At 38.8% G+C, this 18,869-nt stretch overlaps 6 protein-coding genes and 1 pseudogene across 6 annotated transcripts; 6 read left to right on the forward strand and 1 right to left on the reverse strand.

Moving 5' to 3' along the window:
* Positions 7 to 1,643, forward strand: LOC104720759 (transcriptional elongation regulator MINIYO-like). The gene is made up of 3 exons (XM_010438638.2): positions 7 to 818; positions 934 to 1,143; positions 1,239 to 1,643. The coding sequence occupies exons 1-3, from the start codon at positions 42 to 44 to the stop codon at positions 1,392 to 1,394; spliced, it is 1,143 nt and encodes a 380-aa protein (XP_010436940.1). The 5' UTR covers positions 7 to 41; the 3' UTR covers positions 1,395 to 1,643.
* Positions 1,714 to 3,109, forward strand: LOC104720758 (heterodimeric geranylgeranyl pyrophosphate synthase small subunit, chloroplastic-like). The gene is made up of 2 exons (XM_010438637.1): positions 1,714 to 2,196; positions 2,290 to 3,109. The coding sequence occupies exons 1-2, from the start codon at positions 1,837 to 1,839 to the stop codon at positions 2,890 to 2,892; spliced, it is 963 nt and encodes a 320-aa protein (XP_010436939.1). The 5' UTR covers positions 1,714 to 1,836; the 3' UTR covers positions 2,893 to 3,109.
* LOC104720761 (serine/threonine-protein kinase STY46) lies at positions 9,166 to 13,487 on the forward strand. Its single transcript, XM_010438640.1, has 15 exons — positions 9,166 to 9,652; positions 9,836 to 9,950; positions 10,163 to 10,266; positions 10,376 to 10,501; positions 10,598 to 10,652; positions 10,775 to 10,885; positions 11,123 to 11,173; positions 11,353 to 11,525; positions 11,621 to 11,728; positions 11,815 to 11,888; positions 11,996 to 12,171; positions 12,483 to 12,578; positions 12,767 to 12,847; positions 12,932 to 12,985; positions 13,074 to 13,487. Exons 1-15 carry the CDS (start codon positions 9,441 to 9,443, stop codon positions 13,302 to 13,304), a joined length of 1,767 nt encoding a protein of 588 aa, XP_010436942.1. The 5' UTR covers positions 9,166 to 9,440; the 3' UTR covers positions 13,305 to 13,487.
* LOC104727467 (DDB1- and CUL4-associated factor 8-like) lies at positions 13,919 to 15,840 on the forward strand (the record flags this gene model as incomplete). The annotated part of the gene is given in 5 exon segments (XM_019231713.1): positions 13,919 to 14,194; positions 14,305 to 14,448; positions 14,541 to 14,705; positions 14,707 to 15,240; positions 15,430 to 15,840. Coding segments are annotated over 5 exon segments (1,308 nt in total), but the record flags the coding sequence as incomplete, so codon positions are not given.
* LOC104720763 lies at positions 15,890 to 17,051 on the forward strand. The gene is made up of 5 exons (XM_010438642.2): positions 15,890 to 16,008; positions 16,087 to 16,169; positions 16,272 to 16,408; positions 16,527 to 16,608; positions 16,714 to 17,051. Exons 1-5 carry the CDS (start codon positions 15,951 to 15,953, stop codon positions 16,828 to 16,830), a joined length of 477 nt encoding a protein of 158 aa, XP_010436944.1. The 5' UTR covers positions 15,890 to 15,950; the 3' UTR covers positions 16,831 to 17,051.
* LOC104720762 (chromatin-remodeling complex subunit ies6-like) lies at positions 16,973 to 18,234 on the reverse strand. The gene is made up of 3 exons (XM_010438641.2): positions 17,892 to 18,234; positions 17,346 to 17,413; positions 16,973 to 17,251 (listed from the first exon to the last, which is right to left on the reverse strand). The coding sequence occupies exons 1-3, from the start codon at positions 18,196 to 18,198 to the stop codon at positions 17,120 to 17,122; spliced, it is 507 nt and encodes a 168-aa protein (XP_010436943.2). The 5' UTR covers positions 18,199 to 18,234; the 3' UTR covers positions 16,973 to 17,119.
* LOC104720766 overlaps positions 18,114 to 18,869 on the forward strand; it is a 3,717-nt pseudogene continuing 2,961 nt past the window's right edge.

Here is an 18,869-nt window from a genome sequence, read left to right on the forward strand (position 1 = left end):
TATCGTTTGAATGGGATTGCAGCGAAGAGGATTATCATCGTATGAGCAGTATGCTTGCTTCTCACTTCAGACATAGATGGTTACAGCCAAAGGAAAAATCTAAAGCCGAGAAAGGAGCCAGTGAGGTAAAGAAGGACACAGTTGGACTGGAGACGATTCATGAGGACGGTGAAATGCCAAATTGTTCGACACAGGATAAAAAAATAGACTCCTCGATCACAGAGTGGGCTCACCAGAGAATGCCCCTACCTCCGCACTGGTTTCTCAGCGCCATTTCAGCAGTCCACAGTGGTAAAACCTCAACAGGGCCACCAGATTCCACAGAGTTGCTTGAAGTCGCGAAATCTGGAGTTTTCTTTCTTGCAGGACTTGAGTCTGGTTTTGGATCGGTTCCGTCTCCTGTTTTGAGTGTGCCATTGGTTTGGAAGTTTCACGCTTTGTCTACCGTGTTGCTTGTTGGAATGGACATCATCAAAGACAAGAACACTAGGAACTTGTACAATTTTCTGCAGGAGCTCTACGGGCAGTATCTTGATGAAGCGAGACTAAACCACCGTGACATTGAGCTCTTGATGTTCAAGTCAGACATTCACGAGAACTACTCTACTTTTCTGGAGATGGTCGTGGAGCAGTATGCTGCGGTGTCATATGGTGATGAACTGTTTGGCCGACAGGTATCGATTTACTTGCATCAATGTGTGGAATCCTCAGTTCGACTATCAGCATGGACTGTGCTCTCCAATGCCAGTGTTCTTCAGCTTCTGCCAAGTCTAGACAAATGCTTGGGAGAAGCAGATGGTTACCTTGAACCGGTTGAGGTAATTTGCCCCCCAAAAAAAGAAAAGAAAAAAAAAGAGAGGGTATATAGTGTTGAATAATGGCATGTTTATGAGTATCATCGACTAAGATAAATTGGTATTATTGATATTGCAGGAAAACGAAGCAGTCCTTGAGGCGTACCTGAAGTCATGGACTTGTGGAGCCCTGGACAAAGCAGCGGCGCGGGGATCAGTAGCCTTTACACTCGTTCTGCATCACTTTTCATCTTTAGTATTCTGCAGTGAAGCCAAGGAAAAAGTATCCCTGCGGAATAAGATTGTGAAGTCTCTGGTCAGAGATGTATCGAGAAAGAGTCATCGAGAGGTAAGTTGAATGAAAACCCTGGCAGCTATTGTGGTTGTTGTTTGTAGAGCTGAGTGAGTACTGAAGATGAAAATAACAAAACCAATGTTTTGCAGGGGATGATGCTGAAACTGGTGGGGTATAGTAAAGGGGTTGCAGACGCCATGGAAGAAACGAGGGAGAAAGAGAAAAGATGGGAGGTGTTGAAAGAGGCGTGTGAAGGGAACTCCTCCCTCCTATCGGAAGTGGAGAAGCTCAAATCCGCCTTCTGAAAGCCTAGTGGGTGTCATCAAAGAGAAGGAGAGAGGAAAGAAAGAGAGTGTGTTGTGTTATCGTAACTCTTTCAGTCTTTCTTGCTCTAATTTTGATTTGTTCCGAGCTTAGTGTTGCAGAAGAAGAGCTGTGTAATTAAATCCAAATACATTTGGGAGCTGATGATGTTTGTTTTGGGTATGTAAGGATAGGATGGATTCTCCAAAATTCTGACAAAAGTCCAATTAGCTTAGCTTTTTTGACTCCAACATCTGAGTCATGCGACACTAGCTAGTACTTGTACTACTAGTCATTCACTATCTCCATCAAAAAGTGTTTGCTTCGTTTCTTTTATGGCTTTAACCAAAAGAAAAATTTAATCTTTGTTAAGAGTTTTAGACAATTATTTGGTTGGTATTATATCGTCTCTGTCAATCTCTAGTTCCATCTCAATCCAAGGCGATGTTGTTTAGTGCTTCAGCGACACCACTAGTGCCCAGCTTGTGTCTTCTTGCGGCGGAGAAACCCGTCAATCGTCGTCCTATGATGATGAGACTCTCAGGCGGCGGAGCAATTGGGTCTTCTTCATCGTCTTCGAATTTCGATCTGAAGACGTATTGGGGAACTCTGATGACGGAGATCAATCAGAAGCTCGACGAGGCGATACCGGTCAAGTACCCTGCGGGGATCTACGAGTCGATGAGATACTCGGTGCTCGCACAAGGCGCCAAGCGTGCCCCTCCAGTCATGTGTGTTGCCGCCTGCGAGCTTTTCGGTGGCGATCGCCTCGCCGCTTTCCCAACCGCTTGTGCCCTTGAAATGGTCAGTTTTATTATGTGTTAATTGCAGTTTGTTGTGATCTCTGATCTGTAGTAATGGAAATGAATCCAATTGAATCATGATGATGATGATCAGGTCCACGCGGCTTCGTTGATACACGACGACCTCCCCTGTATGGACGATGATCCTGTCCGCCGAGGAAAGCCATCGAACCACACAGTCTACGGCTCCGACATCGCCATTCTCGCCGGCGACGCCCTCTTCCCACTCGCCTTCCAGCACATTGTCTCCCACACCCCTCCCGACCTTGTTCCCCGTGCCACCATCCTCAGGGTCATCGCTGAGATTGCCCGCACCGTCGGCTCCACTGGTATGGCTGCTGGCCAGTTCGTCGACCTCGAAGGTGGCCCCTTTCCTCCTTCTTTCGTTCAGGAGAAGAAATTCGGAGCCATGGCTGAATGCTCTGCCGTTTGCGGAGGCCTCCTCGGCGGTGCCACTGACCATGAGCTTGAGACTCTCCGAAGGTACGGGAGAGCCGTTGGGATGCTCTATCAGGTTGTGGATGATGAGAAGAAGACCGATGGAGCTATCCAAATGGCCCAAGAGCTCAAGGATAAGGCCAAGAAGGAGCTTCAAGTGTTTGACGACGACGACGACAAGTATAGTGAAGAACTTGTTGTTCCTCTCCATACCTTCGTTGACTACGCTGCTCATCGTCATTTTCTTCTTCCCCTCTGAATTTTCTTGGGCCTTATACGGGCCTTTCTCCCTTCTTAATGGACTCTTCTCTCTCTCTCTCTGTAGTAGTATCCTTCCTTCTCTCTTATTTTCATCCCACTGCTTTCTGATATATATACTTTATCTTCAGCTTAATTTACATGTCATCCACATTCTACTGTGTATATTTGTACATTTAGGAGCGATCTAATATAATTACTACTCTCTTTTATTATTATTATTTTTTTTCTTTTTCTTTATTTTAATCTAGTTGATTTGTAAACTGTTTGAATAAGTAATTTTTAGTTTGTTTTAGACTACGACGTACTGTACATGTTCTAATTAAGATAATTGCGAATGTGACAATAATTAGTATAGTCCTAAATTAAGAGACCTAAGCCAAGTCTATATGTTTCGCAAAACTATTTCCACTATTAATCGTTGGCCATCTTATCCAATATTCATACATCTACGTCATTTTCTACACTGATCTCCACGTTTTCTATACTTGTATATTCTCTCAATCAGGAAAAATAAAATTAGCATCGGTCTCTTTCATTCGGATGGGATTATCAATATTATTATACTTTCCCTATTACATTACGAGGACCGTCTAAGTCTAATCCGAGTTTGCGTACAAAACGTGTTTATTGGACTAATTTAAATGATCAACTTTTATATATTGTGCCAATCTCTTCGTGGGTTATTATATTGCTTATAATTTACTTTTAAAATAGAAGAAAATGCTTTCGTGATATTTTGTATTTCTCAACTTATCTACCTAATGTTTGTACAAACTAATTCCATATTCATATATTTATATCAACATGCTAAACTAGTGGATTATTATACATTTATACTGTATTATTAAAAAAGTAGGGCGCTTACATTTCTTTGTTACTCTTTTGAACGAGCAAGTTTTGTCAGCTTTAGTTGAATTAGCAGTACTTTAGCTGAATTACATCAAGTGATAGTTTTATATATAATACATATGTTTTGAATTTCAATTAATTAGGTTAAGATAAAACAAAAAACAAAAAAAAAAACGTGTAGGCAGGCTTACAACTAATGTATGAGACAACACAGTCGACACCATCAGAATTTGATGTCTCGATTCAATGAATCTCTATTATGTACATATTTTCCCACATTTGTTTAAATTTTCATAAACAGTGAACAGACCGAGGAGTAATAATAACAAGCTTATAAATACATATGTAATGTAATTTGGCTCATGATAACTTTGTAACATATTTGAAAAAAGGTTTAAAATATTGGCCGTATCCATTTGCAGGATCCTTGACCTACGGTGTGTGTCACTCGATCATTAGGGTTTTATCATCATGGAAATAAATAAACGTTGTTAAAAATCTTCGTATTGTTTGGTGATAATATAAACTTTTCCGTGTGGTGATAAATGATAATATTATCTAAGTGATCATCGTCTGACATAGCGTTTAGTCGTTGAATCTTAAAATTATCTTGGTACTTGAACGATGATGAATAAATAAATATACACATGTATATTTCCATATTTGATTGCTTCATGCATGATGATATGAATATGAGACACATGAAAATAAACTTGACACGCGACCATACATTATAGTTGATGAAACACAAAACTTAGGATACATTGATTGAATTAATTGCGATTTTTTTTTGTGGATTACCACACGGGTTATATAATAAGAAGTGAATGCGGTTATGTGGATTTTACCAAACTGCTGATTGGGTTGTACTTATACCTTAGCATTGATCGCATTCGTATGATGGAATTTGTTTTCTTTTTTTTTCTTTTGTGGGTATCAATGTTAAGTATGATAGAATTTGTTAGGAAAAAAGTAGAACAAATCGAGGCATAATGTCTATCTAGGTAAGAGTAAGATCATTGATTTAAAATGAATTTGCGTTTAGTAAAGAAGAAGAAGAAGAAGAAGAGAAGAGGCGAGAGAAATTCATTGGAGAGCGTTGGGGTTGATGTGGGATGGATTGCAACTTTAGACATATAAGTTAGAACGACGACAAGTCGAGGCTTCGCTGGCCGTCCCGTTAGTGACCTTTGGTGAGAGTAAAGGGGCAACAATCCACGTGGGCTGAAATGCAGCCATGTGCTGCCACATCATCGTCATTGCGACCAATACCTCTTAATATCTTTTTCAATGGCTGTTAAAAATACTTAGTTAGTACTAGTTGAGAGTTTTGTGATTGATTAATAACGACCGAATCAAAGTGGTTTATTCCTTTTTCTGGCTGCCGCATCTTTAATCATCTCGATCTCCCTCTGGTCAACTCCTTCCTCCTCGAGTCTCGAGATCGTTATATATGGAGTTTTTTTTTTTATATAATAACGAAAAACAAAATAATTTAACCTCTCCAAATTAAATATGACCAAAAGTTTTAAATCATTCGGCGTCGGATCACTGCATTACGACGAAGTGCTTAATATCGTATCGAGATATGAGTGGGTAACCATTAAAAAAAGAAGTCTATGAAAATGTAATTAAGGGCTGCGTCTCCATTGTGTTATTATTTTACAATTTATGCGTGTTTTTGCCTGATCAATAGTTTAAAGAGAATGTTGTAACTTCAAGTCATTTTATACCAAGAATTAATTAAATTAAAGAGGGATTGCATTATAACGCGCATAAGACATTTTTTTATTATGATATAGTATAGTAAATAGAAGAGGAAACCATGCATGCACCACGTGGTACCCCATTATGTTATGTATTAGCTAGGTTTACGATAATCTATATTCTTTTTGGTTGACAACACAGGTTATATGATAATATAAACTTTAAAATTTTGGATCATGATGATATGGGCTACTTTAGTGAGTCGAAATATACAATACAAGATAGTTAATGACATTCCGCCAAATCAACAAGATTAACCCGTGCGTGTTAGCATAATAATATATTATATACACTATATCACAATAGCTGCTCGTAGGATGATACCGTTAACTTGCAAGTAAAAATAGATGAATATGCCTTAAAATTAAGAATACAAATATATATATATATATATATAGTTCTATTAGCATTGCAGAAGATGGTTATAATGGGAATTATACAGTTTTGTTTAGTTTAGGGGGGAGCCGGGCCGGGGAAGATGATAAAATATATAAAAATTAAAAAGAAATGAGAAAAATGGTGGAACTAGTAAGGTAGTAATGGAAATGTCTCTCCAAAGATGGGGGGAAGGGAGTCACATGCGATGCGACTTGCGAGAGAGAGACGTACGTTAAGTCGTAAAATATAAATGTTTGGGGGCATTCTCCGTCCATTTCTACTCCACATATACAGACTATACAGTATGTTTTGTTTGTTCTGAGATACATATTCGTTGATGTGTGGGTGCAAGCTAGATTAACATACACTAATTACAAAGGCAAGCAAATCTTATTATATAAAGTTTGATGACAAAATTACTAATTAACGAGATCGTGACACGTGTCAATTGTATCATTTCAATTTTACTTTTATTAAAATTTAAAAAATAAAAATATAAAAATTCAAAACCTACCGTAAAAAAGTATTATATAAAAGTAAAATAGAGAAAACAAAATTACTCAGTAACAAGATCGTGACACGTGTCAATTGTATCATTTAGATGTTGACATATGTCAATTCTAAGTTTATTAAAATTTTATATAAAAGTAAAATAGAGAAAAGAAAACCTAATTTTATTTAAAAAAATTTAAAGAAAAAAAACCTACAGCTTTAAAATTTTAAAAAGATCATTATAAGGAGATTATATATATATAGATATCAATAAATTCAAAATTATAATATAGTTTATTTATTTTAATTTTAATTTGCTAATTTTACAAGAAAATTTACTTTTTATATATGATAAAAAATGATTGTGAAAATATACAATTAATTACTGTTTCTAAAAAAATGTAAATACTCATCTTTACATAAAGAAAAAGATGGTTGAAGTAAAAAAAAAAAGATAGATAGTCTCATATTTTTCTCCACCAACCAAATAATTTATTCAAAAGGACTGCTATTGTAATATCTAAGATAGGAGTATATAATATTAATATATGCGTTTTTATAACTATAAAAATGTTAAAGTGAAGAGACATATAATAGGTTATTTAATGTATTCGTAAAGACAATTTGTTGGTAGTAGTAAGGACTAAAGAGTATACAGTAAAATATATGTGTGTACAAATACACTTTTATTGGTAATGTATATCGTAGATTTGTAAATAGATATACATTGGTGTATTATAGCAAAAAAAAAACTATTTTCTATAATTAAAAGTTTATATCTTTACTTTTATACATTGTTTTTACTTATGAAAAGAATTAAATATATATTATTTGTTAAATTTAATTTTATTTTAATAATTTTGAACTCATCTACAACTATTTTCTTTAACTAAAAGTGTATCTATATACTTTTTTTTTCAACCAAACAATAAATTAAAAGAAAATTCATTAGTTAGTTGTCCAAGCTGGAGGGAAGGGGTTTACAAAAGAAACTTCAGAGATAATAAACACGGAGCACGGGCAAGACAATCTGCCTTCGTATTTGACGCACGCGGGATCCAAGAGATATAGAATAGTGGAAAGGACTCCAGCGAGTTAAACTCATCGAGAAGGTTGGAGAAAGACGGTCAATCTTCAGGGGCTTGCACAATAGTGAGTAACTCAGCACAATCAGTCTCGAAATGTGACAAGCGATCCCTGCAGCACGTATCCGCTCCATGACTCACAACAACGCTTCTAACTCCGAATGTAGGGGGAGAGGCCATCTTAGACACTTGGCCCCCAACAATAAGGTTCGCTCCTCACCAACGCGACACTACCAGCCCAATCCTGAATGCACATTGGTTGCTTTCCCAGAACCATCAATCTGACAACAAGGTGAAGAAACCTGGACATCTGAAGACGGAGATGGAGCTGAAATTACCGTCGGAAAAGAGAGCGCCTCTTCCCAGGCTAACTTATCGCCCAAAGCCTGAGCAATTATATCATTCGCCTCGATCTCTAAACCTTGAAAAACTTTTTTATTTGTGGCCTTCCAGATTGCCCATAAAATCTATGGTAATTGAAGAAGTTGATTAGGACCACCCTGTTGAGAGGCACCCCTCTAGAAAACAAAATCTAAATTCGAGTACACCGATTTATATGGAAAACCTTCTGACAAGACCATAGTCTGAGATAAATCCTAAACTTCACACAATCGAAGGCATTTAAAGAAAACATGATTAATAGTCTCAACTGCAGAGTCGCACCATTTACACCAAATATCATATTGGACAACTTCGTGTATCAATTTAATTTTATAGATAGGTTGTACTTACTAAAAAAATTATTTTATATTCTTTGTTAAAATTAATTTTATTTTAAAAGCTCTAAACCCGCACATCGAACGGGTCCTAATCTAGTATATATATAAACAAACAAACAAACAAAGAAAAAGAAAAACATTATCCGTCCGACAAAACCCACGAATATGCATGGTGTAACAAAATCGGCACCACATTTTTTCTTTTGATTGAATTAACTAATAATATATCCAAATTAAAAACTTAGAAAAAAAAAAAGGCATGCAAAAAAAGTTAAGAAGTAGAAAAAAAAAAAGAACAAATGAAAAGGGATTATGTGTACTCCATATTCAGCATGTCATGTAATGTTGGGGGAAATAGTAAAAAAAAAAATATATTAGGAGGTGGAACCTGATCCGGATAAGTCTATTTTATGTCTGCGTGGGGTCGTCTTCTTCTTATTTGGAGACTTGGAGTAGAAGAGGGGGGCCACATTAACATGTACTACTAACTACTACTAGTATAGTATTACTGTACTAGTAACAACATACCAACAGTAAAACTGCATGCATAGGAGAGAGAAAGAGAGAGAGAGAGCGTATCTATGGGGGGGGGAATGTGTTGGTTTAGGGATTTGATCTCTTCTTTCAATTACTCCTTTTCATGATTATTTGGGATAATTAGTAATTACGACGGATATTAAAAAATGTTTGAGGGAGGGGTGGGTGGGGATAATTGAAATAAAATAATTAAAATAACGGAGAGAGAGAGAGAAGCTTCGTGGAAATGACGTTAATAGCCCCTCAAACCTTTTCCTTCCTTAATATATAGAAGTTAAAAGGATCAGTATCGCCACGGGGGCATGACTCATCTTATACGCCGTCGTTTAACACCCCAATCCCCTATACTAAACTACTCCCTAAACCCAGCCAGCCAGCCAGCCCCATAAATAAATATAAAAAGAAATATAAAGAGAGAGAGCAGAGAGGAAGGAAAAAGAAGATAAAAAATAACAAACAACAAAAAAAAAGAAGAAGCGAATTAGCACCTCTCTCTCTCTCTCTCTCTCTCTCTTCAATTTCTCAAATTATTTTCTGTGAATTCTTCTGATCTCTCTTCTTCCAAATCGTCGGTATCTGTAACGATCGAAAAAAAAACCAAATAGGAAAGGAAAAGCCTCTGATTCTCACATTTTATTCACATCCATCTTCTTCATTTCCACCTTTCCCCTTTCTCTTTTTATAAACAAAAAGAAGAGTATCATCGTGGTTGGTCGTCAATGGTGATGGAGGACAACGAGAGTTGCGCCAGTCGCGTTATTTTCGACGCCTTACCTACCTCTCAGGCTACCATGGACCGCCGCGAGCGCATCAAAATGGAGGTCTTCCACGAGGTCCTCCGCCGTCTCCGTCTCTCCGACGACATCCCCGACTCCCACCTCCCTTCTTTCCAGGACGAGCTCTGGACTCACTTCAATCGCCTCCCTGCCAGGTTTCCCCCCCTTTTTTCTTCCTCCTGACCTTATATTATATGTATCTCTCTGTCTCTGTTTCTGNTCTCTGTCTCTGTCTCTGTATCTCTGCTGCATGTCCCATCCATGATCCATCCTCGTTTATATGTGCTCCTTTGAATTTGTTTGATAAATGAATGTGAGATGATGATTGATTGATTTAGGTATGCTTTGGATGTGAATGTGGAGAGGGCTGAAGACGTTCTCATGCACAAGCGCTTGCTCCTTTCTGCTTATGATCCTCTTAATAGGCCTGCCATCCAAGTCCGTCTCGTCCAGGTCTGTCCTTAGCTTCCTCTTCAGTCTTTACCAATCGTATACATACATATATATATATATACCCATCAACCATCCCCATCTCTCTCTCTCGGCTTCCTTGTTCCCCGATGATGATCCCTTCATCTTTTATTTTTGTGTTGCCTCTGTCAACTCTTTTTTTTTGGGCTTGTCTCTCGACTCACAGGATCTTTGGTGACTGATCTTTTCTTAAGGTTCAACCTCCTGCTGGGACTTCACCTGACTCCACTCCCTTGGACTCTTCTTCCTCTTCTTCTACTAACCAGGAACCCGCTGATCCTCCATTACCAAGAAAAAGGTTTGTTTTTTCCTCCTTTTTTTTCTTTCTATAACATAAAAAATTCTCTTTGATCAAAACAAACCAACTAATAAGGGATCAACTAATCTTCTTTTGATTCATCTTCCAGCATTCATCCTCCCCCTGCCTTTGGTTCTTCCCCCAATCTTGAAGCTCTTGCTCTTGCATCTCCTCTTTCCCAAGACAACGACGACGACGGTGACAATTCCGTTCATAACAATGCCCTCTATTCACGGTACTTCCTTCCTCTTTTACTACTCTAGCTACACACAAATCACCTGTTTTTCTTCTGGCAATGATTGTTCAATTCCCAATCTTTGTCCAAATGCAGGCCCTTGCATGAGATCACTTTTTCCACTGAAGACAAGCCTAAACTCCTTTTTCAGGTATATAATAAGCTCATTGCTTGCTCCTTCAAAGACAATTGGTGTTACCAAGTTATATTCACATTAGTTACAAGGAACTAGGTAGTATGATCTTTTTAACTTAGCTACTGTAAATGATCCAGTTAACTGCCTTGCTTGCTGAGCTTGGGCTAAACATTCAAGAGGCGCATGCTTTCTCTACAACTGATGGCTACTCACTAGATGTTTTTGTTGTTGATGGTTGGCCCTACGAGGTACTCTTTTTTTCTTTGTGTGTGTTCCTCTTATCCTTGTTTACTCTTCTTTATCTGTGCTCTACAGAACACAAGCGTGTTGGCAGGTGGCTGTAATCCCTTTCTTTTCAAGGGCTCTTTCAATTATGTTTTTTCAACTGTTTGGTGATCTAATATGCTGAAACGCAACTATCTGTGACATGCTAAAGGTTCCGGATTATAAAATGTGGTTGTCATGCTATCTTTTTTATTATTCAGGAAACAGACAGACTTAGATTATCATTGGAGAAAGAAGCTGCAAAGATCGAGGTACTTGTTTTCAGTTGCAAACTTTATCATCCACTGACAACCTTTTTCTTCCCAAATCACCTAATTGTGAATGAAATGGAGTTTGATAATATGAAGTCTTACGGGTTTTCATATTGAAACCATCTCACGCACAAATCTTGCCTTTAGACATTAATATTTCTTTCATCATACGTACTCAGTTGCAGTGCCAAAGCTGGCCTATGCGGCAATCCTTCTCTCCCGAAAAGGAAAATGGGCAAACAGGTGTCAGAACTCATGTTGCAATACCCAGTGATGGAACTGATGTTTGGGAAATCAACCTTCAACACTTAAAGTTTGGGCATAAAATTGCATCTGGTTCTTACGGAGATCTGTAAGTTGGCTGTATCTGTCAAACACATTGTCATATTAAGGTCCTCAGATATTAATCTCTCTCCTTTCTTTTTCTTTACCTTTTGTTTTATTCAGGTATAAAGGTACATATTGTAGCCAGGAAGTTGCTATCAAAGTCCTCAAGCCAGAGCGTCTTGATTCAGAGCTAGAGAAAGAGTTTGCCCAAGAAGTCTTTATTATGAGGTTTGTGTGCCTTCATGTCTGTTCCCTTGTATTTTTATGCGCAGATAAACGATAAGAGTATCATTCAAAAAAATTTCCGTTTTCAGGAAAGTTCGACACAAAAATGTTGTTCAGTTCATTGGTGCTTGCACCAAGCCTCCACATCTGTGTATCGTTACTGGTATGTTGCAGTGACCATATTTATCCGTATCATTCTGTTTGATGTCACGTTCTACGTTTACCATTTTTATTCTCGTTGCCCTCCTTTGACTCTCTTACATTAAATAGAATTCATGCCCGGTGGAAGTGTATATGACTATCTCCACAAGCAAAAGGGCGTCTTTAAGCTTCCAGCTTTGTTTAAAGTAGCTATAGATATTTGCAAAGGGATGAGCTACTTACACCAAAATAACATAATTCACAGAGATTTGAAGGCTGCCAACCTCTTAATGGACGAAAATGAGGTAAAAATCTCTATTTAGTGTTACATATATCTATTTATTTCTCCTCCATGCACACTATTAGCTCTGTAGTGGGAATGTATGAATCTGCATTTTTTCCGGTACATGTTTTGGTTATAACACTGCTCCATGTTAAGGCTCAAATGACATGTTCTGCTGCATCACATATGATATCTCCTTGAGCTAGTACTCCACGGGATGTATTTCATCATATTCTTTTCATTAACTAGGTGTCCATTACCTAGTTATTTCTTGCTCCTGTCGATAGCAGTTCAGTTGCGGATTCATATTCGTGTCTGGGTCAATTGTTACAGGTGGTTAAGGTTGCAGACTTTGGGGTGGCCAGAGTGAAAGCACAAACTGGAGTTATGACAGCTGAAACTGGAACATATCGGTGGATGGCTCCAGAGGTACGTTTGTCTTCATGCTCTTTATAGCTTTTGTTACGGACAATTTGATTTTCCAATCTTCAAATGTAAGAGAAATTTTCTTATTTCGTGGTTATACCTTAAAACACACGTACTGTTCTTTTTATCTATTGGCATATAGAAGATGGCTAGTATCTCAGTCTGACACAATGATTTTTGTTGCAATTCAGGTGATAGAACACAAGCCATATGATCACAAGGCAGATGTATTCAGCTACGGGATTGTACTATGGGAGTTGTTGACTGGGAAGGTACGTGTGTCTGAGAAAATAAAATATTTAAACGAGGGAGATAGAGAGTGTCTTTAACTAATGATGGGTTGATGTGATTGGCAGCTTCCATATGAATACATGACGCCATTGCAGGCAGCAGTAGGGGTCGTCCAGAAGGTAAGTAATAGGTGTGTAGAATGCAGCAGTTGTGGATGTAAAACGTTCAACCAAGTTAACAAAAAGTTTTTGTTGGTGTGAATGTCAGGGATTAAGGCCAACGATACCAAAGAACACGAATCCGAAATTGGCAGAGCTATTGGAGAGATTGTGGGAGCAGGATGCGACGCAGAGACCAGACTTCTCAGAGATCATAGAGCAGCTTCAAGAGATAGCCAAGGAGGTAGGAGAAGAGGGAGAGGAAAAGAAAAAATCGTCATCAGGACTAGGAGGGGGTATATTGGCAGCCCTGAGGAGAAGCACAACTCATCATCATTGATGGTTGGTTCCCCATTAGAAAGAAAAAAACTGTACAGCAATATGCAGATGATGTGGGCTGGCTGTATATGTTGGTGGTGTTGGTTTTCTTGATTCAATTGATTTTGATTTCGTTTGTAAGTCACAATTTATCTCTAAAAAGTTGGTTAATGAAAGAAAAAATCTCTACTTTTAGCATCATTAATTAAGAGACTAACACACAAACAATAGCATTGTAGTAAATACCATTAAAAGAAAAAAGACAAAAAACACCACCCAAGTCAAAATGAGAGAGAGAGGCTTCTTCGCTCGCGGCGGCCCCAAAACACAGACATATATATATAGAGAGAGAAGGAGAGAGAGAGAGAGAGAGAGAGAGAGGTAGTTGTTGTGAGTTCTCTGTTCGCTGGTCTCTTCTTCTTCAATTAGATGATGATATCTTTTGTCTTCAATTTCTTTCTTATTGAAAACTAGCTAGCGATTGTTTTTTTTTTTTTTTTGCTTCTACAATTACAAATGTTTCTACCTATAATAGGATAACTATGTTGATGGATGTTTTTACTGAAAGGCAACCAAATTATGTTGATGGATGTGTATACATTGGATTGGATGAAATCGCTAGCTCACTCACTGTAATTGATTGATTCTGTACTTTACCAGAATCTACTGCGGCGTCTGGGGCTTGACAAGAAGCTGGTTGAGCATGAGGGTTGTGTAAACACTGTGAGTTTCAATGCAGATGGAGATATCTTGCTTTCAGGTTCTGATGACAAACAGGTCATCCTTTGGGATTGGCAGACTGCTTCTGTCAAGCTCTCTTTCGATTCCGGCCACTACAACAATGTTTTCCAAGCCCAATTTATGCCTTTCTCTGACGATCGTAGCATTGTCACTTCTGCTGCTGATAAGCAGGTCCCTCCTCTTCTCTCTTCCTATCTTACTACTTGCTTTATGTTTCCCGCAAAAAAAAGTTGCAAACTTTATCTGAATCCCTTCCTCCTTTGCATTCCATTTCCTAACAGGTCCGCCATTCCCAAATTCTTGAATCTGGACAAGTCGAGACTTGTTTGTTGGGTAAACATCAAGGACCCGTCCACAAATTGGCTGTTGAGCCCGGTAGTCCATTCTCATTCTATACTTGTGGCGAGGATGGCGTTGTTAAGCATGTGAGTTTCTCACTGTTTTTTTTTTCTGTTCTGAACAATCCTTTCTCTTTTAACTTTTTTTGCTTTCTATAACAACATATTATTATTTTCAGTTTGATCTTAGGACTCGGGTGGCTACAAATCTTTTCACTTGTAAAGAAGCCAAGTTCAATTTAGTTGTCTACTTGCATGCAATTGCAGTTGATCCGAGGAACCCTGGTCTTTTTGCGGTCGCTGGCATGGATGAGTATGCTCGTGTCTATGATATTCGCAGCTATCGATCTGAGGACTGAGGGTTGGTATAACTTTACACAACCCGTCGACCACTTCTGTCCTCACCATTTGGTTGGAAGCGACCATGTAGGAATAACAGGTCTAGCTTACTCTGATCAAAGTGAGCTCCTCGCTTCTTATAGTGACGAGTTCATCTATCTTTTCACCCCTGATATGGGGCTAGGCCCAGCTCCATATCCCTCTTCAACTAAAACTCAGGAGAAGAGGAGTACGACGCCAACGCCAACTCCCCCGCAGGTGTATAAAGAGCACACGAATCGTGAAACAGTCAAAGGTGTAAACTTTTTTGGACCCAAGTGCGAGTATGTGGTTAGTGGTTCTGACTGTGGCCGAGTATTCATATGGAGGAAGAAAGACGGAGAGCTTCTCCGTGCCATGGCAGCAGACAAACATGTTGTCAACTGTGTAGAGTCTCATCCTCACATGCCACTCTTGTGTAGCAGTGGAATTGAAACTGATATCAAAATCTGGACTCCTGGAGGAAACGAGAGACCCTTGTCGCCGGGAAATATAGATCAGGTAATTGCCCTAACCTCTTGGTTGCTTTATATATATATATATATATAGATGTTTTTGACTGGGAGGATATGCCTTAAGTTAACAAGAATGTTACTTTGGATACAAAACATGTGACTGGAGGGGTGAAAATTTGGTACTGGCAGGTAAAAACTAATTTGTATGTACATGTTGTTTGCTTCTTGGAAACAGGATTTGATTTCTCGTACTCGATGGTACCATGAGTATATTGTGGATGATGATGATGATGATGATTCTGACGATGAAAGTAGTGATGAGAGTTCAGATGATGATGATGATGTTGGTGCGGAAGAAGAGGAGAATGGCGAAGCCGATGTTGGGATTACGAATGATGATGAGGACGACGACGGGGAGGGGTGATGATGGAGGATGAGAAATGTATAGAATAGTAGACATGTATTTTATGATCTAAACACAAAATAAAAACAGCATAAGTTAGATACTTTGGATGTTATCATCATCCTGGATATTTTGTCAACATTGATATAATATGCAAAACAAAAAAAAAATCTAAAACAAATGGGCTATAAAATTCCAACTATCCCAAAATAAAAGAAGTAATTGATACAACGGGCAACTTGTAAGCCCAAAACGGCCCATAAATCATCGAAGGCCATTCTTGGATATCTGCGACTACCGCGAGGTTATCATCAGCTTCGTCTTCCTCCAACGCTCGGCTCGGTTTAGGGAGGATGATGGTGGTTTCTCCGGGGCTTCTCACTAGTGTTTCAGTTGAGATATTCGCTCCAGGTGGCTTTCTATCCACTTGCTCACTGCTGTTTTGATCTTGTCCTTGGAGTGATCCTTCTTCGATTTTTGATTTTATAGGTTTAATCCGATTGGCTCCGTCACACCGGATTCAAAGACGCAATGAGTTCGGACCTAGTTGCTTCAAGTTTTCTGTGGATTCGGTAAATTTAAATTTCCATGGCCGTGTATTAAAAGACCAAAAGAACAGCTTAAGAAGCTTTTCAATTAGCTCTGAGTGTGTGTGTTTCCTTGTTGTTTTGTAGAGGAGTATCAATGGAAGAGTGAGTCATAAGCCGGTGGTAACGGTAGGTTGTTCTCGTCAAAGTTGGAGCTCTCATAACAAGCAGCCATCCGAAGAAGAAGAGCCATTATGGCTGAGCCTTCTTAGAGACATCGTCTGGTACTAAGAGAAAAATCAATTCTCTCACATCTTTTTTTTTTTTTTTTTGTTGCTGGAAGAGTCAGAATGTTGCATTGATTTTGCTTATGTTGTTCATCTTTCTCTAAAATTCAAAAAGGAGCACGAGATCTCTCTTGTCTTTCATGGCTGAGCAACCAAGTCAGCTCAAATACATAGAGTGGCCAAGTTTTACAAGCACGGTATGTTGTTGTTACACATACACATATTACATATGAGAAAGAGAGGGAGACTAGTTTGTAACTAACTTTATGTGTTAATGTTTTGGGGGGAACAAAAACAAACAGCTAAAGACAGCGACACTGAGTTTATGTCTGGTAGCCGTATTCATTGTAGCGCTATCATCGGTGGATGCTGCTCTTTGTTACATATTGACACTGATCTTGAGGAAAGCAGCCCCATGACCATATGAGGAAGGAAGGAAGGCAACAACATACGTAGTAGAGTTTGTCTCTTGGAGATACTGGTTGTTCATGTAGCCTTGAGAGATAGTTTAGTTTAGTATTGTTGTTCATGTAGAAATAATTCTTTGTATTAAGAAGGGTATACAAGAAGATGTACCCAAACCCAATGTGTGTGGTCTGTTTTAATTAATAGTACTCAAACAAAAGGGAAATCAAAACTAGTCTTTGAGTTATATAATAGTATTTCATATAAAAAGATCACAACTACATAAAGAGGAGGATAATGGTGCTACTTGAGAACAACAGCAGCATTGCGGATGGAGAGATACTGGTGGACTTGGTCGGGAGAAAGAGACCGGAGAGTCTTGAAAACATGGGCATTAGCATAACGGAGATTTGTTCTTGGGTCAGCATACGGTGCCTGCGTGTTGCGTGATCAGATGATTTGGATTAGAATCGAGAGAGATCTTAAAACAGCCAAGACTAAAAAATTAGCGAAGAAGGAGGAAGCAGACCTCAAATCCAGTAACATCGCAAATTCGCTTGCAGGGTTGAGTGGATGGAGGCGACTCAATGTTAACATCTGCGCAGTCAGTGTGATTCAATCAGAATCATAAACAGAAACAAAATCAAAATCCCACACCCCAATCTATTATACACTGATAGGTTAAGGATCTTGAGTGAATGGATAAAGAGGAAGCTGAGGCCAAAGGGAAGTAAGGCTCGAGCCTTGGGGAAGAGTTTGCCAAAAGAAGAGAGATGTAGCCAAGTGTGGGAGAGCTTCTGTCTTAGTGAGAAGGTTTACTGTTTAATTCAATTAAGCTGTTGCTGTGTCGTTTTGATCCTAAGATACATTGAGGGTCTGTATTTAAGATGGTTGCCCGATTTAGGGTTCTTCATCAAATAAATAATCAACAAAACAGTTCCTAATCTCTTTCTTCTACTTCTCTCTACCTCTAATCTCTTCTCTTTATCTTCTATCTTCTCTCTAATCTTCTATCTTCTCTTCCCTTAATCAATTCTGGTTACTTTGGTTAGGGTCAAACCTAACATACACTTACAATTGGGAAGGTCGGGAGGACAATTGTCAGCTTGAAGAATCTGCTTGAGGTGTTTCCACCTTCGCGTAGATTGGCCTTTCGGGTACTTTTCTGAGGATTGCATCTTCTTGAAGCTCAGACGCGAAGACACCACTATATCTGCCTCCATCAACTCTCTCTCTCTTCGATTTCGATCTCTAGTTACTTCTCTGTTCTCTCTACTAATTAAAACATACAGTAGTAGTACTAATAAGCCTGAACCGGTCCGGTCCGGTCCGGTACAGCGAATGAGCAATTGTAGTAAACCGAGATCGGCAATTACATACATTGGGGGAAGGAAGAAGGCGAATTAGTAACGGAGAAATTAAAGCGTTTCTTCTAGATCCATGGGATTCGTGATTCGTCCATCACAAGAAGAAGAAGAAGCAGCTAAGTAGATTTTATAAAGCTTCGAGATTTCAAATCCGTAATCCATAATAAGAGAGATCTGTTTTTTGTCATCTTCATTCGCAAATATCTCGAATCATCAAAGCTCTCTTGTGCTTAGCTAATGTGTGTGTTCTTGAGCCCATCATCATAATGATGAGTGACTCTCAGCGATCACTTTCTGTGCGGTTGAGCCGCCGCGGTGAAAGGACCACCTCTCTTCATTACCCTCAATCTAAAGGTCTCCTCTCTCTTCTTCTTCTTCTTCTTCTTCTACCTTATAGTTTCCATTGATTGATTCATAGAGATTGACCTATTATTATTATTATTAATACTCAGTCTCCTGCTGGCTCAGCTAATCCCATGATGTTATATATTGTTCAGATGATGATGGTGAGGCAGGCTTCTTCTCTCCGTCCAGACTTCACACTGACTACACTTTGAAAAAAATATGGAAGGCAGGCTTCCTCCGCTTGCTTCTTGTTGGAGGCATTCTCTGGATGCTTCTCATTCTCTTTGCCCTCTTGTTTCATGTTTGGTCTTGTCAATCTTCTCTTTCTTTCTTCTCAGGTC

Source organism: Camelina sativa, chromosome 11, assembly GCF_000633955.1.
Source record: "Camelina sativa cultivar DH55 chromosome 11, Cs, whole genome shotgun sequence".
In the NCBI taxonomy this organism is placed as follows: Eukaryota; Viridiplantae; Streptophyta; class Magnoliopsida; order Brassicales; family Brassicaceae; genus Camelina; species Camelina sativa.

Coding starts and splice junctions, on each gene's coding strand:
- LOC104720759 (XM_010438638.2), top strand. CDS start 42: ATGAGCAGTATGCTTGCTTCTCACTTCAGACATAGATGGTTACAGCCA. Junction 819..933: donor GTTACCTTGAACCGGTTGAG/GTAATTTGCCCC, acceptor TTGATATTGCAG/GAAAACGAAGCAGTCCTTGA. Junction 1,144..1,238: donor CGAGAAAGAGTCATCGAGAG/GTAAGTTGAATG, acceptor AATGTTTTGCAG/GGGATGATGCTGAAACTGGT.
- LOC104720758 (XM_010438637.1), top strand. CDS start 1,837: ATGTTGTTTAGTGCTTCAGCGACACCACTAGTGCCCAGCTTGTGTCTT. Junction 2,197..2,289: donor CCGCTTGTGCCCTTGAAATG/GTCAGTTTTATT, acceptor GATGATGATCAG/GTCCACGCGGCTTCGTTGAT.
- LOC104720761 (XM_010438640.1), top strand. CDS start 9,441: ATGGTGATGGAGGACAACGAGAGTTGCGCCAGTCGCGTTATTTTCGAC. Junction 11,729..11,814: donor CAAGAAGTCTTTATTATGAG/GTTTGTGTGCCT, acceptor TTCCGTTTTCAG/GAAAGTTCGACACAAAAATG. Junction 12,579..12,766: donor ATCGGTGGATGGCTCCAGAG/GTACGTTTGTCT, acceptor GTTGCAATTCAG/GTGATAGAACACAAGCCATA.
- LOC104720763 (XM_010438642.2), top strand. CDS start 15,951: ATGATGGTGGTTTCTCCGGGGCTTCTCACTAGTGTTTCAGTTGAGATA. Junction 16,170..16,271: donor TCAAGTTTTCTGTGGATTCG/GTAAATTTAAAT, acceptor GTTGTTTTGTAG/AGGAGTATCAATGGAAGAGT. Junction 16,409..16,526: donor CTTCTTAGAGACATCGTCTG/GTACTAAGAGAA, acceptor AAATTCAAAAAG/GAGCACGAGATCTCTCTTGT.
- LOC104720762 (XM_010438641.2), bottom strand. CDS start 18,198: ATGTATGTAATTGCCGATCTCGGTTTACTACAATTGCTCATTCGCTGT. Junction 17,414..17,891: donor TCCTCCCGACCTTCCCAATT/GTAAGTGTATGT, acceptor CTGACTGCGCAG/ATGTTAACATTGAGTCGCCT. Junction 17,252..17,345: donor GCGATGTTACTGGATTTGAG/GTCTGCTTCCTC, acceptor CGCAACACGCAG/GCACCGTATGCTGACCCAAG.